Genomic DNA, 22,392 nt, shown 5'->3' on the forward strand with positions numbered 1-22,392 from the left:
GTTGCAACACCACTTAAGTTTTGGTGCATCTACCCCTCTGTGACATGATGGAAGATAGAGGGGCCAGATTTGATTGGCTTTGGAACCTGACCCATGTGATTGCGGCACCACTTAGTTTTGGTGGATCAGCCCCTCTGTGACATGATGGAAGGGCAGATGAGCCAAATTTGTTTGGTGTTGCAACCTAGTATACAAGGTTGCAATGCCACTCAGTTTTGGCACGTCTGTCCCTCAGTAGATTGAGACAGAGGGGAGGATGCATCAAACCTGAGTGGCCCTGTTACTTAGCGTATGGGATCACAGTGCTTGGTGTGGGGAGCCACCAGTGAAGGGTGGGCTCACTTTCCAGTTTCCCCAACACCCGTGCCACCTCTCCTTGCCGGGGCAGACTCACTTTCCAGCCCCCTGGCACCTCGCTTCCTCATTGAGGCAGGCTTGCTCTCCACCCCCTTCCTGTGGGCCATGAACTTTCTGTGGCTATGTTCCCCCCCACACACACACACCTCTGACATAAAATGGACTAAAAATGTGTGTGACAAAATTGAAGCCTTAATCATCTACACCCAAAGTCTTTAGTCCCATTTCCCCATAAGTTCTCTTACTTCTCAGGCAAGTTCAAGGTTTCCAGTGGCCGCAGGCACCAGCTGGTGCCCAACTCTCCCCAAATTCAGCACCATTTTTTACAAAGTGATTGTGTCTCTGTTCTGTTCTGTAGAGGTTTTTATGCCATGCTGATCACTGTAGTATCTGAGCACCTTCCAGTAGTGCATTAAGCAATGTGACTATGCATCTCTTACATTTGTTTTTTCTCTCATCTTCATCCCAGAGGGAGAAGCGTGTGTAATGGAGTGTATTATTTTGGTAGGGTTTTATTAATTTGTTAAATAAATATATCTGTTGCTATGTGTTTATATTAGAGAAAGCAAGGTCAAAGAAATTGGCATTGCATGTGGAGAGGAAAGTGGTGAGGTTTCTCATGGTTAGTTCCTGGAGGAGTTCATTGCACAGTCTTGAACCACCCCCAGAAAAGGTTCTTTCTCATGCCCAGATGAAATGTACTCTTATTGTGGAGAGTTGCCTTGCCCCAGAGAAGTGAAGTTATCAACCATGGTCTTTGCCCTGGAGCTTTAGAGACTGTCTTCTAGATATCCTGGGCTCAAGCATGGGGTGCTTTGAAGTTAAGGACTGAGACCTTGAACTTGATCTGAAATTAGGGCACCAGTGTAGAGGGTGGAGGACAGGTGTGATGTGCTCATGTAACCTGCCTTCCTGAGGGGAGACACTGCAGCCTTTTATACTTTTGGAGTTTCCTAAGTGTTGAAGATTTCATGCCCCGTTATATTTCATTGCTGTAGTCCAGCTGATAGTGATGAAGGCATAAATAACTAAGGCCAGGTCTTCATCCACCAGGATGGGACGGAGTCTCCTAGCAAACCAGAGATGGCAGAAAGTATTACGCATTTCTGTTGCGATGTGAAAGCTCAATGTCAGCGAGGAATCTGAGAGTAATCCTAGAATACGGACTGAATTGACCAATTGTAGATGGGAACCTTCAACCAAAGGGGAGATCGCACCATAGCTGCAAACTCTTCAAAGTACTTTGCTTTACCCACCAGCATCGTCTCTGTTTTGCTCAGCCAGTTGTTTTTCATCCATGAGCTGATCTCATCCAAGCATTGGGCCATCTTGGTGTGGTCACATGTGGTGCAGGATAGGTAGAGATGTGTGTCAGTTGTGTATTGATGGTATCTGAGTCCATGTTGTCTGACCAGTTCTCCTAATGGTTGCATGTAAATATTGAAAAGGACTGTATAGAGAATTGATCCTTGTGGAACCCCTCAAGTGAAGGGTCCAGTGGTGGAGGTGGTTTCCCATCAGTACTCTTTGGGTGCATCCTTCCAGGAAGGACTCAGACCATTTTAACACATTACCCTGGACTCCTACTACACTTCTCAGGCAAGACAGCAGTATCTCATAGTCAACACTGTCAAACACTGCAGAAAGGTCTGGGAGGATGAGAATGAATGTCTTTTGATAGGATGAGATCATTCATCAGTGCCACTAAAACAGTTTCAGTTTCTCTCCTGACCCTTTAAGGAACTGTTTTCCCCTGGGCAGTCCTTCAGCTTCCCTTTCCTCTTGGGTGTGTTCTCCCCTCCTCCTTTTTCTGGAATGAACAGGATTTGGCTTATATGGTCTCCAAACCACTCCCACTCCCAGCAGCTTCTGAAAGGATTGGAGTCAATTGCTTGGGGTTATTTTTTTCTTCTCCCCTTATGACAGTTCACTTTGTCATATTCCCTCAAATTTATTCACGTTCTTTGAAATATGGGCCAATATAAAGAATAAAAAGCTGTTGCTGAATACAGAGGTAAATGAAAGTTTAAACTGGCTTAGCCCAAGTTGATTCATCATGGCATATAGAAAAGTGATAGCCTCTTAACCTCTGTATCTGGTGAAATAAGATGTTTAGGTTCAGCTATATGGGATACATAATTGACATAAAGAGAAAAGCTGGAGGGAAAATAAAGGTTAGAAGCACTACTCCTTTTGGGGCAAGCCAGAGCTTCATACTTTCTATGAGGGGAAAACCAACATGTTCTACAAAAGTTATATTTCCATTTGTTTCTGTTCTCACCCAGGCAGACGTACAAATGTCTACCACAAGACTAAAGTGTGACATGTTATGTTCTTTACCATAAGGACCCATAAAATGAGCTCCATTACAGACAGGTATGTTGTTAGATTATTTTGTTTTAAGTGATTTATAGGTAAACATTTTGATGATGTATTCTTATTTAAGATTAAGAGCAGAAGGACTCCAAGTCAGACTTAAGTATAATGAGGTTTTGATTTTTGGCAAAGTTAAGGTCTGTTAACTACACTTCAGTTATGAAAACATAGCTATGTAGCCATCACATGTTATAGTACCTGTTTTTGTTTAAAATTATATTATTTAAATATGTTTTATATTTGGAACAGCAGCTGCCTAATTGGAATTGTGTTTTGAAATTCGTTGTATTCTTAGGGTTTTTCTCTTGAAACAACTGATCTGGGGACTTGTTTTAGAATTACTTGAATCCAAGAGCTGGGCTTAAAGTGCTTTCATAGCAATCTGTGGTTCCCTTTTTGTTATAAAATGCTTTACGTTAAAGTTTTGAAGTTTTTAGAAAATGAAAAAAGTTTGCCTATTGTATAGAACACAATTGGCTTTTCTATATTCAATTCATCTATCCAGAAACTAGGGGTAGAATTTTTAGAAGTGCCAAAATGACAGCTTCCCAAGTCTCAAAAGTGACTTGGGGCACTTAGGAAATTAGGTTTCATTGACTTTCAGTGAAATTTGGGCTTTTAAATGTCACTTTTGAAAATGGGACTTAGGCACTTTTGAAAAGTCTACCACAGGATTCTCTTGCACTGGCTTATTAAGGAAAAGGAAAGAATAATCAAACACTTTTCATAACATTACACCCTTCCTCCTCTTTTTGTCAACTTTGGGTACTGTATTTTACAGTAGTAACAGACAATACAGTTCTAGTGCTTGCATATATCCATTACACTGTAGGTGTGTGTGCATCCTGTGCACCAGTGCCAGAGAGTTTTCCTTAGTGGTACCTTTAGGGGCATCTCAGCTCCTCGTGCTTTAAATGGAGAGTATATAAAGGGTGGAGCTGCCCCACCACTCCTTCAGTTCCTTCTTACCATTGTTCCTCATGAACAAATTTCTTGCTGCTTTTTTTCTTACCTAGTGGTACGTTTTCATCACTCCGCTTTTTTCTTTTCTTTTCTAATTTTAAAATTTCTGGTTTTAGTTGAAAAAAATATATATTTTTTTCAGTCAGGCAGACCTCAAGGTCTTACCCTTAATTGGGGCAAGCTTGTGCCAAGATCCCTTGGCTTCAAGTCCTGTTTGGGTTGCCAGAATCCCATGTCTGTCAGAGAACCTTATTCATGCTGCTTCAAGTGCTTGGGTGACAGCCACAAAAGAGAGACGGGTGCTCCATTTGCAGTAGTTTAAAGGCCAGGGCAAAGAAGCTGAGAGAAGAACACCGTCGTTATATCCTTATGGAGGCTGTCCTTAGGCCAGTGTCTGAACCCCTTTGGTTGACCAAGGGAAGTTTTTTGACGACTCCTTCTTGGAGTGCTCCTTTAGCTTTACCTGGGAATAGGAGCCACAGGAGATTTCTGTCACTGGGACTCTTGTCTTTGAGGCCGAAGACATTGGAGCAATTGTGGTGAAAGAAACATAAGAAATAGACACTGGATTCCTTGGAATCCATGATTCAGGATTGCTCCACAGAAGGTCACTCCAGTACCAAAGGTAGAGTGACATCTCTGATCATGGTGGGGCAACAGCCCATATTAGTGCAGACAACGCCAGAGGCCTGTGTGGTGGCAAGAGATGATGCCTTTCAGTACCACTGTCGCCATTGATTCAGGGCAGAGATCCTCGGTCAGTAGTGGTGCAGGTTCTGAGACTGTCAGCTCTGGAGCACTCTGTTATGGATCCATCACTTAAGGGCCCAGTACCACTGTCTTTGGCCTCATCCATTCTGGTACCAGCTCTACCCTGTGACATGGTATCATCAACTAGGAAGCCCTCTATGTTTCCTCCAGTGTCACATTCCTGGCATAGATCCAGAGGATCAGACCCAGTACAGCACAACCATGGCTCTTGAAATACTCTGATTCTTCATCAGACTTCGAGATGGGCTTTTGAGTCTCATACTACCGAAAGTCCAGAGTGCTGTCCTGGTCCTTTTTCTCTTACTCATTAACTGTTTTGAGAAAAGGAGAACCAGGAATTGAGATGTTTGGACCAGGCACATCTGGGACCCATTACTGTACCAGCCTCCTAGTTGACCTTATTGGATTCTCCCCAGTATCTAGATCAACATTGCAACTATCTCACAGAAGCAGGTTCCTCAGGGAATAATCTTTTTCTGATGGTACTAAGGCCTGTGACAGTTGGTACCCATCAACCTTTACCTCAGGATTTACCTCAGCCTGCTTCAGACCAGTAGCCTAATCCAGTACTGTAGGACCACCCTCGGGAGCATATTCCCTTGCCTCCCTTTCATGCATCTTCATCACCTGATGAAGCCCTGATACTGGAGGTGTCCTCCCTGGTCCCAGATTACCTTTAAGGTGTACCTTAAAGGAGAATGCCAACTCTTTACAAGTGGATCTCGTGGAGGAGAATACCCACCAACTGATTGACCCTGTGCATCTAGCTATTACAGGAAAGATAGCCCTGCCTACAAATGATGCCATTATGCAGGCTATTTCAGATACTGTGGAAAACCCCTTCCTCCATTTCGCCTGTGGCCAAATTAATGGAATGTAAATACCAGGTTTCATCCCAGAGGATTGAGCAATTTTGTGGTGGGTTGTCTGGTCTCTCAATCAGTTCTGCAACGTTCCTTGGATGCAGTGGATTCTGCTGGCAGGGCTATGGCAATGACTATGCGCCCTTGTACCTGGCTATAGACCTTGGGGGTTCCTGCAAACATACAACAGACAAATGAGGCCCTTCTCTTTCAGGGCTGTCCTTTGTTCTCATCCACAACAGGTGAGGCTTTACACACTCTAAGAACTGTAGAGTAGTTTTAAAGCCCTTGGGCCTCTACACTCCAGCTATGAAGAGGACAAAATATCATCCTTGATTCCAGCCTAGACAGCAATATTCCTTCCATCATGCTGACCATTCCAAAAGAAAGCAAAAGTTTCAGAAAGGGAGACCTCTGCCTCTTACTTCCTAAGTCTCCTCATCCAGACATCCACAGGCCACGAAACAGTCCAAGTGGTCACTGATAGCACCATAGCAGTGTTTTTTTTGTGCCCAGACAAGGGAGTGCCAAGTCAGACCGCTTCTGCCAGGAGGCGGTTGAGCTGTGGAATTTATACTGAGTCGCTCTCAGAATTTCTCACTTGCCAGGTATTCAGAATAGTCTGGTGGATCACCTGAGCAAATCCTTCAATTTAGATCACAAATGGTCTCGCAACACAGCCATTCTAGCTTTGGTATTTGTCACAGGAGGTTTTCTGATGGTAGATCTGTTTGCAACTCGGCAAAACGGGAAGTGTCCCCGGTTTTGTTCCAGAGCAGGTCACAGAACTGGGTCAATCTCAAATGTTTTCCTGGTTTCCATAGGATAAGGATGTGGTGTGTGTATATACCAGAGCCCCTGATTCCCAGGTTCATTCTCAAGCTGAAACAAGTCGAGGCAGAATGATCATTATAACTCCAGCCTGGCCAAGGCAGCCATGGTATTGTGAGTTATGCAAGCTGTGTACTCAAGGACCCTTGTTGTTGCCACTAACCAGAACTATGGGCAGGTGTTGCACCCAAATTCTTGGGTGTTGCACCTCACAACATGGTTCATCAGTAGTCAAATGCAGAGGAGTACTCTGCTCAGTGGCAGTCCAGAATGTCCTCAATAGCAGAAAACCTTGTACAATAACACCTTACCTGGGCCAGTGGAAGTGCTTCTCCATCTGGGCAACCTCCTATAATGTGTTCCTGACGCAGTCTAACATTCAAACAATTCCGTACTACTTGCATCTTAAGCAGTCGGGTCTTGCTGACAGCTCCATTAGGGTGCATCTCACCACTGTCTCAGTGTTTCACTCTCAAATTAATAGTAGAGCTGCTTTTATTAATTTTATCTTGACCAGGTTCCTGAAAGGTCTAGATTGAGTATTCCCACCTATCTGGGACCAGCGCTAATTTGGGATTTGAATTTAGTGTTATCTACTTTTTTATGGATCCTCCTTTTGAATCTTTAGCTCCCTGCCTGCTTCTACATCTCAGGTAAGGTAGCCTTCTTATGACCATCACCTTGACTGAGAGAGTGCAAAAGGTAAATGCACTTGTAAAATAGATCAGTGACTCCATTTTCTATGAAGACAAGGTTCACCTTAGACTGCACCCTAAATTCCTCTCAAAGGTAGTATCAGATTTCACCTGAATCAGAGTAGACTTAGCAATTTTCTTTCCAAAGCCACGTGCTCACAAAGATGAACAAAGACTGCTTGCTCTGGATATGTATCAAGCTTTGGCTTTTTACCGGAATATGACAAAGCTCTCTTGGGTTTTTTCCCAGCTGTTTGTTCTGTGGAGCATATGAGAGATTAACCAATTACAGCGACTTTCAAAATGGATGACTAGCAGCATCACTCAGTTTTGCTGCCAAATGTGTAAAGTCTCTGCAGAGGACGTTCAGCCTTTGCAGCTTTTGTGGCATATGTCCCTGTTATGACTATCTGAAGTGATGTGGTCTTTCATACATACATTCACCAGAAATTCCACGCTGGCTGAGACATCAAGGGAAGATGCCAACGTAGGAAGAATAATCCTACAGTCCCTCTTCCAAAGAGACTCTGAACCCTGCCACCTTGGATTTACAGCTTGGGAGTCACCTATTGCGAGATGGATATATGCAAGAACTCAAAAAAGAAAGAAAAAAATTACCTTCTCATAACTGTTGTTCTTTGAGATGTGTTGCATATGTCCATTACACAACCCACCCGCCTCTCCCGGTGGATCGTAGTTTACCATTAGTTTCCAGTGTGAAAGAACTGAAAGAGTTCAGGGCAGTTGTGCTCTTTATACCCTCTCCTCCGAACATGAGGAGCTGAAGTATGGGCAGGGCCACCTCTACAGATACTGCTAAGGAAATTTCTCCAGTATTGGGCGCACAGGATATGCGCCCACCTTATAGTGTAATGGACATCTGCAACACATTTTGAAGAACAACAGTTTGAGAAGGTGAATAACCGTTGGTTACTAACATCTACCATTCACAGTATCACAAATCACTTTACAGTATGTGAGTCACAAATCAGAGAGAGTATTCCATCTGACAAAGTGGGTATTCACCCATGAAAGCTCATGCTCCAATACGTCTGTTAGTCTATAAGGTGCCACAGGACTCTTTGCTGCAAATTAGAGAGAGAGATGAGTGCAAGGTAAGATTTAGAGGGAAAGTGTTTTCATATCTCGAAGGAAGGAAGGAAGCGTCACAGATTAACTTTCCCAACTCTAAAATGTTATGGGTAGGCAAAAATTGGAGGACCGTACTAAGTAGACATGGAAATTAATAGAATAGCTTAGAGAGGTAAGATGGAGAAAGTCTCATATGTGGTGGTTTTGAAAACCAGGCGTGGATTGATTCTCACTTTAAAATGAATACAAAGTGATGTAGGGAATAAAGTGCAATATGTTCCTATTTAAGTGAAAGAGTATATTCTGACTTCTGATGTTTAGAGACTGATTTAGGAACACTGTAAAAGGATTTGCAGTAGTCGAAAAGAGGCATTGTGTAATGTTTGAGTGATATTTGGAATATTATTTATAGCTCATTTTAAATTTTATATTTGTAAAATAACATAATGGGATGAAATATAGCACATTCCTCTTCCATCTAATCTTAATAATTTATTACCATATACGAAGGATGCTTTTTTTTTTTAACTATGAATAACCCTATAATTAAAATTAAGGGCTTGCAAACAAACAACAAAGATCTTATAGCAAAGTGATTCTGTCCTCTCCTTTGTTTGGAAGGACAGTAGCAAAGGTACTGTTCAAAAAGATTTAAAACTAACACAGGATGGTGTAAGCTAAGTATGCAGAGAGGATTGTTTGTGAGATATCTCGTTAAAAACTTAAATATTCTGAAAATAACTTGAGATATATCTTAGAAATGTCAGCCTTTCAAAATACAGGGTTTTAGTAAACTATAGGCAACAACTTGTAAAGTATGTGGATTCATGGAAGCTGTTTGGCTTTGTAAAACTTAGATCACAATAAAACAGTGCTCCTATATCTTGGGTTAGCTGAACTATTGAATGATGAGCTTCCTTTGCTTGCTATTTTGTGTATTCCTTCTCATAGTGTTAGCAGTCTGCGAGAGACTATTGTGCTCTAATGTTTGTCTGTTTTCTCTCTTGTAGAGATGATGGTAGTATTTTTGATGGTCTGGTGGAAGAAGATGACAAGGATAAAGCAAAAAGGTAGTCTTTTTTTAAGTTAGCTTATGCTAAAATGGCCTTTATTTGACTGCTTTGGTAAATCCAAATATATTAACAGAATAAAAATGTGACTGTGTTTGTGACCATACAATAAAACAGAACTTCCCCGTAGTGTTTATATGTCAGATTATGTCATATTTTTCTACATATGGTTTATTTACTTTGAGGTGTTGGTTAAAGGAGTCTTTGTGCCTCAAGTTCAAATATGACTGTTCTTGTATATGAAGACTCTTATTTCAAGTAATGGGCAGCTTGTTCCTTCCCTGTGACAATGGATGTCTTGAATGGAGGATCCCTCCTAAACACAGCCTTCACTGTCATGACTCCAAGGGTATGTCTGTACTGCATCTGGGAGTGAGCCTCCCAATCTGGGTCCACAGACCGCCACTCCCACTCCAGGCTTGAAAGCCTGAGCGCCAATCCAAGTTACATAATCTCTGAATAGCAGTACTATATAGAATAGAACCTCTTCCCAGGCTACTAACTCAAGTCATTAATTAGGTTTGGACTCTCAGATTTCTTTTATGGTGGTTAAAAGGGTTTCAAGGCTCAAATTAACTTCAGCTAGAGCATGAATAATCTCCACTCCTTCCTGCCTATAGCTGATTTAGAGAATGGCTGGCCAGTAACAGGCTGTTGTGCCCACTGGATTTCTGCTCTTGCAGATGCTCCCCAGAAGGATATGGGTGGCCCCCCAATCTTCACCAGTAGGCACAAAGGCATACGTGGCAAGCATCCCATTCTAGTGATTCAGGCCATCACTGAAATAGGCACTTGCTGTTGTGGACAGTTGGAGAAGTTCTCAGTCATCAGAGTCAAGTGCCTAGATTAGATCGGTTCTCCCCTTTTTGTCCTGCTGACCCACTGCAAGACAAAAGGAAGGAGTGTATATTGCTGGAAATGACTTAGTTTCTGAAATCTCTGTTTAACATCCTTGTTTGCTGCAGTGACTTGTGATCACCCAGGTAAGAGGACAGCGTAGTAGCCTAATTTTAAAATAAACAGCTGAGTAATTTTTGTCCATGTCCCTAAGTCCTCCATATACTTAACACTTGTATCCTGACCACAAATGAATGGTTAGATGTTTGGCTATTAGATGAATATTGAATTGATGTTTATATTTGCTATCATTGTCAAATTTTATCTCATTTTGGTGTTAATCTGTAAGTAGATGTTCATTGTTATAGTCACAGAATTTATACTATCAGTAATACACACCTTTGTAAGAGTTGACTCCTTTAACTCTCATTCCAAATTGAAAATTTGATTAAAACCTGTCATCTGTGAAATATTCTTGACACAGTTTGCTTCTGTTTTTATTACATGGTTTCCATTTTTGTCTTTTTCAGAGTGTCTAGAAACAAGTCTGAAAAGAAACGTAGAGATCAGTTTAATGTTCTCATCAAAGAGCTTGGTTCCATGCTTCCGGGTAATGTTCGGAAGATGGATAAATCCACTGTACTGCAGAAAAGCATTGACTTTTTACGGAAGCACAAAGGTAATTCTGTGGTGTAACAAGACAGCTGGAAAACTGGAGTCTTTCAGTTGGGTTTTGGTTCAGGCCTTTAATTCTCCCCAGTAAACTGCAAAACAGCTCCCCAAACCAAAGCTGTACAAGGGATATCTTTACAGATGAAGGATTTCCACATACAGACATCATAAATGGAACACGTTGTTTAGTCACTCAATAAGCAACTAAGACAAGAAAATGTTGTATGAATAGATTAGCACTGTACAAAATGCACCAAAATCTTAATTATAGTTTGTTTTTGTATTGTTAATTTTTCAAAACCTATTAATTTCTGAAGCGTCTCCATTTAATTCTATGAATACATCTACACAGGACTCCCCCCGCCCCCCCCCCCCAAAAAACAACACAGACCCACAGCTCATGGCAATGAGTCTCAGAGTTTGGGCCCAAATGTCTACACAGCTATTTTTAGCCCCGCGGCATAAGCCGGAATCAGTTGACCTGGGCTCTGAGACTTGCTGCCCTAGTGTGCGTTTTTTGTTTTGCTGTGTAGACGTGCCCTGTGTCTTATTGTGTCTTGTTAGTTTATTATATTTTTGATCCCTTTCGTACATAATAATTCTAAAGCTACTTCTTGGGCAGAATTCTGAAGGAAATTACGATTTTTTATTTTATTTTCATGTCACATGATTTTTAGTAGCTGCTTTATAGTATTGTTAGTGTCTGATCTCTGGGAATAAACTGAAGGATTAGCATTTTCTTGTCAGTCCACTAAGTTATTTTCTGTGTACTTTACAAATTCCATTGAAATCCTCAGTTTCAAAGAAACTTCAATATGACAAGAGAATTTTCTGTTTTGAGAAACTTGTCCTTATTTGTTCGAGTGTTTAAACTAAGGAAGTTTCTTAATGTATTAACAGAATGGATGGTTCTTCCTCTCCATGGCGGTTGAGTTTGATTCAAAAGTATCTTATTTTCTCTCAGTCTTTCTCTCAGTTAAGACAGCCATGGCTTCCCCCACACCTAGTTTTTTGTTTTGTTCTTTATACATTAATATAGCACCTTGCAGTTCATCCTGGTAGCTGTGAGATTAAAAAAAAATGTTTACTACAAATGTACACCTAATTATACATGCTCATTATACTAATATACTGTAAAGTTAGCCTTCCAGACTCAGCAGATGAGAGCTATTGCATGCTAGCCAAAAACAAGCAAACTGAAACAAAACACTGTCTGCTAGGTAACATCCAGGGGATATGATGAAGAGAAGTTGCCCTCTGCAACTTTTGAGCAGAATATACTGTCTTTCCCAGGAGGAGGTGGAGAAATAAGAAACATATAAGGGTAATATAACCCATATGAAACAGATGGATAATATAACAAGCAAAGCTGGGAAGGCAATTAATACATATACCTATCCACATGTTCATATGGTGATTGTCAATACAACTTTCATCACATGGTTATGCTTGCATGCCCGTTGTATGTCCTCTATTTGAGTATTATGGTTACTGTCCTAATAGCACCAGATGCTTATTAGAACAATACCATTAAAACAGTAAATACAACAATTAAAATGGAACAAAAAAGAGAAAACATGCATGCATGTATTAATAGATTTAATAACATTAAATGTTTAACCATGCTATGTAATATTAGTAAGACATATGTTTAACATTGATACTTCTGAAAACACAGAAACAAATCAATCTATTATCAAACCCCTTTTCTCCAAGGAGAGTTAGTCCATGTAGGACACTCTGGAGTTTTTGTAATGTTTTCTATTGACTAGTTATTACAAGTAGGTGAAATATGCTACTGTTTTGTTTCATAATGGGTTTATTGCTTGTATTTTTAATGGTTGTTTGCAACATTGGCATCCCAAAACATTAAAAAAAAAAAAAGTAAAAACCACCTCTGTAACAAATTTCATCAGTCAACCAGCAAAAAACAATGCATGAATTAGAGACTTTGCCCCAAAAAAGAAGTGTGAGGGTTTTTCTGAAGTTCACTAGAGATTATTGCTATTGATTTTACATGGAAGGCTCTCAGATACTATGGCAATGGATGACAGTAGAAAACTATAACTTAGATATCTGAAGCACTTAAAGGCTGGGGTAGGCATTCTCTCTTGTTTTGTTAAAATTGAAATAAACAAGTCAGCTTCCAGACTAATGGAAGAGAACAGTTGATACCAGATTGGTGCATCTGAATCAGTACCAGGCTGTAAATAATAAACTGCCTTCTTTATCAGAATTATTTTAAAAATTAAAATGAAGAAATGCATTGGAAATTGAAGTTTGTGTTAAAATGCAATTTTCGAAAATGTGATCACTAACAAATATAGTGAGAATAATACCTACCCCACTAAATGAGGAGTGGGCCCACCATTTGCTCAAATTTACAATCTAGGGATCTGGTCAAACTCTGAGCTGCAATTAGAAGATCAGGTACATCAATAGCCAGGACAGCTTTTTATCATTTAAGTACAACCAGGAGGTTGTGACCGTTCGTCTCTGCTATGGCGGTCATTTGTGTCTTTATCACTTTAAGATTAGACTACTTCAACTTACTCTGCATGGCCTTAAAATTGACCAGAAACTGAAGCTAGTGCAGAATGCCTCAGCCTTCTTATTAAACAGAATGTCTTGCCACGAGCATATTCAGGCCATGCTTGATGACCTGCACTGGCTTCCTGAGGGTTTCCAGGTGAATTTTAAACTCTTTGTCTCATTTATCTGGAGAGCTCTTGTCCAGCTTAACACTACATTAACTTGAGATCTGACAGAATCACAGCACAAGGTGATTTGACTGCAGCGGTGTGAATACAAGTTTCTGCTAGCATTGTCTTCCTACTCTCTAAGACAGAATGTTATCATGCTGTTGGATAACTTTTCCATTTTTTAATCACCCTTCCAGGAACTAACATTCTGGTGTGATGAGTGGACTGCAGAAGGGAATGGAAAAAACTGACAATTTTTTTCCCTTCTTCATATTACAGCAGACTAAAGAGCTTTCCCTCAATTCATATAATTCAGTGGTGTGAATTAATTGCTTCCAGGAGTGTGAATCATAAATGAATATTCATGTATATGTTTCTGATTACAGAAATCACTGCACAGTCAGATGCCAGTGAAATTCGACAGGACTGGAAACCTACATTCCTTAGTAATGAAGAGTTCACACAGTTAATGTTGGAGGTACATTATCATTTCTATCTTTTTGAAAAGAGAGGATTCTCCTTAGCAAACCACCACTATGTGAAGATAGAATCTTTTAGCTTAATGGTATTCCTTTTCAAATCCATATTTTAATTGCAACACTATCTACCTAGAAATCTGCAAATAAATATCTTGACAAATGTAATTTTAACTAAATGGGCTATAATATATTGTAAATACAAAAGTGTACTATTAAGTTTATGAAAACTGTTCTTTAAAATGGAATAAAATATTTCCAATCTCTATCATTAGAAATCATTTTTTAAAAAGGCATAACTGTGCATCTACACAAAGATGACTAGTACCTTTGTGGCAGAGTTAGCTTATTTTTTTATGCTTAAACTAAATGCTAGTTACCAAAACTATTCAGCATATTCTCTTCTTGATTGGAAGTATGGCTATAGCTTGTGAAAAGAGTATGCATAATAAAAATTGTACTTTGTGTATCTGCATATTATCCAGCAGTTTATTGAGGTTGCAAACTCAAGTGCTCAGCCGTTAGGAAATGCATTAAGGTTGCCTGTGCATCTTTAATTCAACCCCTTGTGCATATGCATTATGATACAGTCTTTAATTACATAATCATGTATTACTTTTTCTCAATTAGTGCATAGATTGGGCAGGGCTCGCTTAATGAGCAGATATTCAATGTTTTGGTTTTTTCCCCATGTTGTTCAACGTGTAGCCCTCGACCTTATTTACTGCACACTATTCAAATTCTGCTCTGAAGATTTAATTATTAATTTCCTCATGGGCTTTTCTGTGGTGCTTACCACTATAGTATCAGAGTGCTTCATAAGCATCAATTTTGACAACACTCCTGCAAAGTGAGGGAGTGGTATAATCCCATTTTACAGATGGGTAACTGAGGCACAGAGAGATGACCGTCAAAATAATACCTACCTCTTGTATAGTGCTTTCATCAATAAATCTCAAACCACATACAAAGAAGGTAAGTGTAATTACACCTATTTTACAGATGAGGAAACTGAAACACAAAGTTAGGAAGTGACTGGCCCAAGGTCACCAAGCAGGCGAGTGGCAAAGCTGGGAATAGAACCCAGTTCTCTTGAGTCCCAGTCCAGTGCTCTATTCAGTAGGCAAAACTTCCTCCCCTTTAGGAAAGTTTTGTCCAACTTGGAATTTGCTAACAGATGAGCTACAGCAATCACTTAAAGAACTAAAAAATTATCTTGTACAGAAATTCAAAGAGCTGGGAGAAAGCAGAAGAAATCAAGAGAAGCACTCATGAGCATGGCCCTGAGAGGGAGCAGAGAGACAGAGCTCCTTGGAGCACAAAGCTGGTTGCAGAGGCAGACTAGGAAATTGTAAGCAAGGAAACTGCCTGCCGTTTTTCAGTGGTATTCAAGGGAAACAGAACTTCCCTGCAATTTTGTGTTCATACAAAGAAATTTCTGACTCATCATCCATTTCTCCTCATAGGGGAAACAAATATGTGAGGCCCTGAATATGGACTAACCACTTGGGCCAAGAGGGGCAATACTGGCAACAAAAGTATAAACTAATTCTGGGTTTACAATTTGTTACACATAGGAGCTGATTTTTCAGAATGCTGAGCATTGTGTACCACTTCATATGTTCAAAGCACAGCTTCCATTGACTTCTGTTGAGACTGAGAATGCTCAACACTTATGCAAATCAGACCTCAAGATCTCAAGTTGAGGGCCCAGAAACAGTGACGACCTGTGAAAAATCTGGTTTAAGCAACTTGCCCAGTATCACTTAGGAACTTTCTGGAAGAGGCAGGGACAGAATCAAGTTCTCAAAGGCATTATTTGACTGCCTTAACCATGAGACCATCCTTTGTTCAGCCCCATTGGAAGCAAGACAGTAGGTAGTGGATGTGAAATAAAGCCACAGTTTTATTCGCTTAAAATATCTGGAACTACTTGGCAATAAATTGTACAATATAGTTCATCATCATTTCCTTAAACATTACCATCTCTTTGAGGGGCTGTTGTCACCTCTCCCTCTTTCCATCCTGCTCCCTGACCCCCCCACCACCCTCCTTTTGTCTGAAGGTTAAGAGGGCTATAAAAGGAGGGGGGTTGGCTCCCCACTATACCAGATGTAGGAGCCTTGAACCCCATAATGGATGCTTTCTTTCCAGTCCTTTCTCAGTCCATTTTGTCTGATAACTGTATCCCTTCCATGTATCTGCCCTGGATATCTGCTGCCTCCCCTTCATCTTGCATGGTTCTCTCACCTCAGCTTTCTTCCTCCTTCCACTCCTGTGGCTACCACCCACACTTCTGCCGGCATCATTGTTGCCCCCCTTTGGGTGGTGGCAAAGGGCACAGGCAAGGACTTGGCTGCTAAACCCATCAACAACAACGAGGCCCGCTCAAGTCAGCAAGAAGGGCCAGGGCAAGAAAAAAAGGGAAGAGCCTTGCCCAGTTGGCTTCTTCCATCTCAGCAGCTGCTTCTGGCAATGGTTCACTCTCCCTGTGCTGTCCCTTCCATCAGCTCTGGGGTTGCCTGCCCTTCAACTCCACAGGCATATGCCCAGGTGGCCACAGCCGTACCCACTGCCCCATCACCATCTGCAGTGGCCCCTCCATCCACCATTGCCAGTACTGCTGCTGCGGTCTCCTCCGTCTCCATCTGTGGCACTCAGGGCCCCCTCTCCCTTCCCTGAGTAGGAGGCACTGTGTTTGCTGTCTCTTAGCGGCTGCCTCATCCCACATCGAAACCTGTGTGTGGACATTGGCTCAGATGGTGGGGGCCCTTGGACATTGTGATGGCTTCCAAGATGTACAGGAAGGTCATCTTCTTCCAGGCAGCAGAGGTTGCTGCCCAGAAGGGCATTTTGGTGGGGGTCTCTTTGTTCCCCTCAAGTTCTTGTAAGACCTGAGAATACAGTGATGCTTACTTCCATCCCGTCTTTCCTCCCTAATGCTATCCTCCTGCTTGCCCTCTTGTCCTTGGGGAAACTGGTCTCCCCTCTTAGTCTTCTTCCTCTGGGCTGCAAGTATCTCTTCCTCAGTCACATGCTCTTATTCCTTAGGCATTGAAGTCACCATCCAGTTGCCGCTGGGAGATTGGAGGGGTCCTTTGTGGTGCCGCGTCAGGACTCCCTTTATTGCATATATTACTCATTGGGGCAGGCTCAGTGATTCATTTGCTGGGCTGTGGGGTACATCTGAAGGGACTGTCCCTTGGCCCATCAAAGAGGAGTGTTAGGTACCTCTGAATTCCAGGAGGGCACCAGCCCCACCACCACCAGTGACCCTACTCATCCTGTTCCCCGTCCTCTTTCCTCTTTAACATCCAGAAATCCTGTTCAGGTGCAGAGAGTGGCACCCCTGTTGTGCCCAGCTGAGTGGGTGGATCCCGTCTCTGAAACCCACTGGGTGGGGCTCGGGTGCAGGGGTTGAGGCGATGTGAGGGAGCTAGGAAGAGGGCCCATCTCAGGGGGAGATCATCCCTTCCCCTGTTGTCCTGTCCCCACTTGCTCCAATTGCCGTTCTATTACCCTTGCCTGCTGAGCCTACCCCTGCTCAGTAACAACACCAATGAAATCTGGGTGCTAGTAACGGCAGTAAGCTCAGCAAATGCAAGTCATGGGCCCAGGACCTCCCTCTTGACCCAGAGAAGGGCAGAAGGCTTCTCATATGTCAACTGGTGGAGGGGGTGTTGCTAAACTTACTTCCTCACCACCTCCATTTCTGTTCTCCTTAAGTGGTATGTTACCATGCAAGGATAACTTGAATTAATATGCAAATTAGATACAGTTAACTTAGGTTTGAACGGAGACTAGGAATGGTTTGGCCATTACACTAATTGAATCTTTTCCCCATGTTAAGTATCCTCACACCTTCTATGGGTCATCTCGATTAACAATTCAAAAAATTTTTTATTTATGTATTTTTTTTCTCCTGCTGATGATAGCTCATCTCAATTGATTGGCCTCTTACAGTTGGTATGGCTACTTCCACCTTTTCATGTTCTCTGTATGTATAAATATCTTCTTGCTGTATGTTCCAGTCTATGCATCTGATGAAGTGGACTGTAGCCCACGAAAGCTTATACTCAAATAAATTTCTTAGTCTCTAAGGTTCCACAAGGACTCCTGTTCTTTTTATGCAAGGATAAGGATTTCCACTGAAATCAGTGGGACTACTACTATTATTTTGGGTGGTCAGGTACTACTCCAAATAATCAGGATGCCAGAATGGTGCTCTTAATTAGGAATGTTAAAGCTTACACAAATTTTAAACCACTACCAGTAATTAAAGCAGTCACAGGTAAGTTTTATTAAAACCCATGGCCTTCCCATTTCTTAATTTTAAACTGAGGGGGTGAATATTTATTTTCTACTGAGTTTCTTTAGGAAAGAATTGGAACTTCAAAGATTTTAATAATTGAAATCTATTATTTCCTCCTTCTCTTTCTACCCTTCATCCTTTTTCCTCTTCCACTCTCCGATTTTCTGTGCCTATTATTATTTTCTCCTTTCTTCAATCTCCGTTTTCCCGTTTAGCATTACCTTGCTTCCTTGTCATTCCATGTTCTTTTTTAAAGACTAGAATTCTAGTAGGGTAGGGGTGGGAGAAGAGGGAAACAAACCTGCCAATAGTTAGATCTATCGCCTAACCGAAGTTTTGTAAATTATAGATGGCTTTTTGAGAACACAACAGTATGAAAAATGATAATGGTAAAGCTGATATAGTACAAATGATATTCAAAGGTGTTAGTGATAACACATGCTCTCATTGTTTTTAGAGTAAGTAAAATGAAGTCAATCTAGCCTTCATTCTTAAGTTAAATATAGATTTTTTGATTTGTCATGTGCATTGTACTGTGTTCCTTTTCATTTAACTGCCCATTATGTTTAATTTCAGGCTCTTGATGGGTTTTTTTTAGCAATCATGACAGATGGAAGTATAATATATGTGTCTGAAAGTGTAACTCCCTTACTTGAACATTTGCCAGTAAGTATGAACTGCTTCCAGTAAGATATCAGTGTTAGTCTATGGACTAAGTTTTGCTGCAAGCACTATTAACCTTCCACCTCTCAAAGCACTTGGAGCACAGACAATGTATGTTCTGTCCTGAAACCTCTGTTTTTCCTCTAAAACACCTCCCTCCCTGGTTATTGATGTGTCCCCAATCTTAATCTCTTCAATTGGAAAAGTGGAATAAACACTCTCCTCAGACGCCACTGTTACTGTTATTCCATTACTCATCAGCTGAGACTGCTAAAGAGAAGCATGCTTGGTACTCTTGAAACTACTGTCCACTGATCTTTAGTTACCCTGGTCACTTCCCAAACTCGGGACTCACCAGGAACAAATATGCTGTTGCTGCTTGACTGGGCTGACTCTTATATGTCATATTTGTACTGCATCTCATTCATCTTTATTTGTACTGCTAATCTCATTGATATATTTACTCTCTAGTCCATGCTAGTATAGGTGTCACCTGGGAGTGTTGCTCTTCTGAAACCAAAGCTAATAGTATTTTAAAGTGAGAACAGTGCTTATATAAAATTCATTGTCAATTATAAACCTGAGGTGGAAAAAATAGTTGTCAGACTGAACCTGATTTATAAATGTCTATAAAATGTATCCACATTGACTAGAAGTTTCTTACCAATGGTTCTGCAAGGCAAAAAATTAATCTTTGATGTGAACGGTGTTAGAATGAGAACTTGTCTTAAAATGAGAAAAATGTAAATGGCTCAATTTTCCAGCTAAACAAATTTTACATTTCCTCAACTCCAAAATGTTGGTTCCAGAGGGATAACTTTTAAGTTCAATTTTTTCTTTTTAAAACATATCTTCTGTGGTTGTTTTCTTTGGAGATTTTGTTAATGTATTTGTGCATATAAACAGTATCAATAATACTTTGTTGTTATCTAAGAAGAGCTCTGTGAAGCCTGAAAGCTTATACCTTCCACCAACAGAAGTTGGTCCAAGAAAAGATAATACCTCACCTACCTTGTCTCACCTCTATTTTTGTTTTTCAAGATGAAGATTTTAAATCTTTGGTGCCACCAAGAGGCAAAAATGTGTACTGATATTTTAAATCAACAGTACACAATTTGATTCCAATGCTTCACTATTTGAAATTATCAGAGCAAAGGAAAGACAGTAGGTTCCAGTATGCTTTTACATATGTATCTGTGTTGTGTTTACAGTAACGTTTATTTCTTTTTCAAGTAGTGTCCCTGTCGGTGATTCACGTCAGGTGCACCTGCACCCTTGATTGGAGATTTTTTGTACTAGTGCCTACTGGACCAGTTCATGAGTCCCACACATCTTCTTGTCCCGTGCCGAGGCTACATGGAGCTGTGCAGGCTCTTCTCAACCGCCTTCGGCCAGAGACAGAGTCTACTGTGTGCCTGTTCACTCTATAATTAGTTAGTTATCTTATAGTCTGTATAATTGGAACAGCTGTTCCTTTTATTTTCATTTCCTTTAACTAACTAAATAATTAAAAGAAAAATTATTACTATGTAGTTAGATACCAGTTAATAGTTTTCCCCTTCTAGGGGTCATTTTTTATTATATTGCTCAGGAATGCCCCGCTCTTCTGAGTTCAAATGGTGCCTCTCCTGCAGTGAGGTGATTACCATTCAGTGACTGACATTCCCCGTGCCTCCACTGTTTGGGAGATAATACATATCCCCAGTAAGTGCAAGATCAAGTTTAAACTCCTGATGATGAAGCAAGCTTTGTGCCCATATTTGGATTCTAGGGTGGAGGACCACCCTGTATGTAGCCCTTCCAGTACCGCAAGTACCCTGTCCACATCAAGACCTTGGTCATCGGAGACTGCTAGAGATGTAGGCTGTACCATAGCACTAAGTACATCTAAGTTACCAAAATCCTCCGTAGAGATAGCCTTGATACCTGCCTCTAAGCAGAAGGATGTAAGGAGTAAATCTCCAAGAAAATCTCAGTCACTGACCCACAAGAAGACTACGGAGACTTCAGGTCCCAAGGGAAGTTACATGCAAACTCCAGGTGATGCTAATACTGCAAAAGCAAAGAGGAGTCTGTTGTCTAATGCAGTGTTGTTGTAGCCATATTGGTCCCAGGAACTTAGAGACAAAGTGGGTGAGGTAATATCTTTTATTGGACCGACGTCTGTTAGTGAGAGACACAAGCTTTCAAGCTTACACAGAGCTTTTCTTCAGGTCTGAGAAACTAACTCAAAGTGTCACTGCTATACACAAGATTTGAACAGATTGTTTAGCATAAGTAGTTAACGCTTATTTTAAGGGACCAATCAAGGTGAAGTTGCCTGTTAACACACCTCCAGTCATAGGCAGGAAAGGTGGGGGGGGAGGGGTTGTTAAAGGGTTACGGATGTTGCAGTAAGCCATAATCAGTATCTCTATTCAGTCCATGATTTTTAATGAGTAGCAAAGTTATGAATTTAAGCTCCTATTCATAACTTTGATAAACACTAAAAATCATGGTCTGAATAGACACCGGATTTATGGCTTATTGCAACAATCTGTAACCATCAAGTACCATTGATAACCTTCCTTTTGATGGTGGCAAGCTCTTTGTGGACTCAGTGGATACATCTCTCCACACTTTAAAGGACTTGAGAGCCATGCTGTTATCCTTAGGGATTTATATTTCTGTAATAGAAGATGTAATTGGTGTCAGATGGCACAAAGAGCACAGTCCTGTGTTCAACTTATCGTAGGCCATCTGAGCCCCCGGCCAAGAGACCAAGGTATTCTAAGAAGAAACCTCTTTCAGCTACAGCCACATCTTCTCAGCCATGTACGTCCTCCAAGCAACAGTTTTGATGATGTGGTCAGGAGTGTCATCCATCCAACAGACAGAGGTTTATACCTGCAACCTCCTACCCCTCCCTTCTCTGAGATGTCATCTCTCCCCTTTTGGGATTGTATGGGAGAATATAACATCAGACAAATGGGTTTTGGAAGCCATACCATCTGGGGATAGCCCAGTGGTTTGAGCATTGGCCTGCTAAACCTAGGGTTATGAGTTCAGTCCTTGAGGGGGCCACTTAGGGATCTGGGGCAAAAATCAGTACTTGGTCCTGCTAGTGAAGGCAGGGGGCCGGACTTGATGACCTTTCGGGGTCTGTTCCAGTTCTATGAGATAGGTATATCTCCATATATATTTTACCCATTCCTCCTCCCCATCCTTCTTCAGGAACCCTTCTTGCAATCAGTTGCTGGTGCAAGGTGTTACCTCCTCTGAGTTTAGGAGCGATAGAACCAGGCCCTGTACTAGCACAGGGGAAGGGGATTCTATTCAAAATACTTCCTGATCTCTAAAAAGAATGGCGCCTGGAGGCCAATTTTATATCTCATGTCTCTCAACAGATATGTAAAACAGCAGAGATTCAGGATGGTGACCCTTTCAGCAATAATTCCCTTGTTATATCTAGGGGATTGGCTTGCAACTCTCGACCTACAGGGTGCATATTTTCATGTTGCTATTCACCCTTCACACAAGAAAGTTCTTTGTTTTCTAATCAACAGTGAGCACAATCAATACAGGGTGCTCCCTTTCAGCCTATTTCTGCCTCAAGGGTATTCTCAAAGATTCTGGTGGTAGTTGCTACCCATCTACGTCATCTGGTTATAATAATTTTCCCATATCTGAATGATCAGTGCAGATCATTTTAGGAAGTCTTGGCAGCAGTAAA

At 41.2% G+C, this 22,392-nt stretch overlaps 1 protein-coding gene across 1 annotated transcript in view; it reads left to right on the forward strand.

Annotated features, from left to right (window-relative positions):
- Positions 1–22,392, forward strand: part of CLOCK (clock circadian regulator) — a 122,197-nt gene that overhangs the window by 74,733 nt on the left and 25,072 nt on the right. Inside the window, exons 5-9 of the mRNA XM_045018561.1 lie at positions 2,643–2,733; positions 8,959–9,018; positions 10,386–10,534; positions 13,616–13,707; positions 18,594–18,683. Coding sequence (XP_044874496.1) covers positions 2,687–2,733; positions 8,959–9,018; positions 10,386–10,534; positions 13,616–13,707; positions 18,594–18,683 — 438 coding nt within the window. The 5' untranslated portion in view covers positions 2,643–2,686. The remainder of the gene's footprint in view (positions 1–2,642; positions 2,734–8,958; positions 9,019–10,385; positions 10,535–13,615; positions 13,708–18,593; positions 18,684–22,392) is intronic.

Source organism: Mauremys mutica, chromosome 5 (assembly GCF_020497125.1).
Source record: "Mauremys mutica isolate MM-2020 ecotype Southern chromosome 5, ASM2049712v1, whole genome shotgun sequence".
Lineage (NCBI taxonomy): Eukaryota > Metazoa > Chordata > Testudines > Geoemydidae > Mauremys > Mauremys mutica.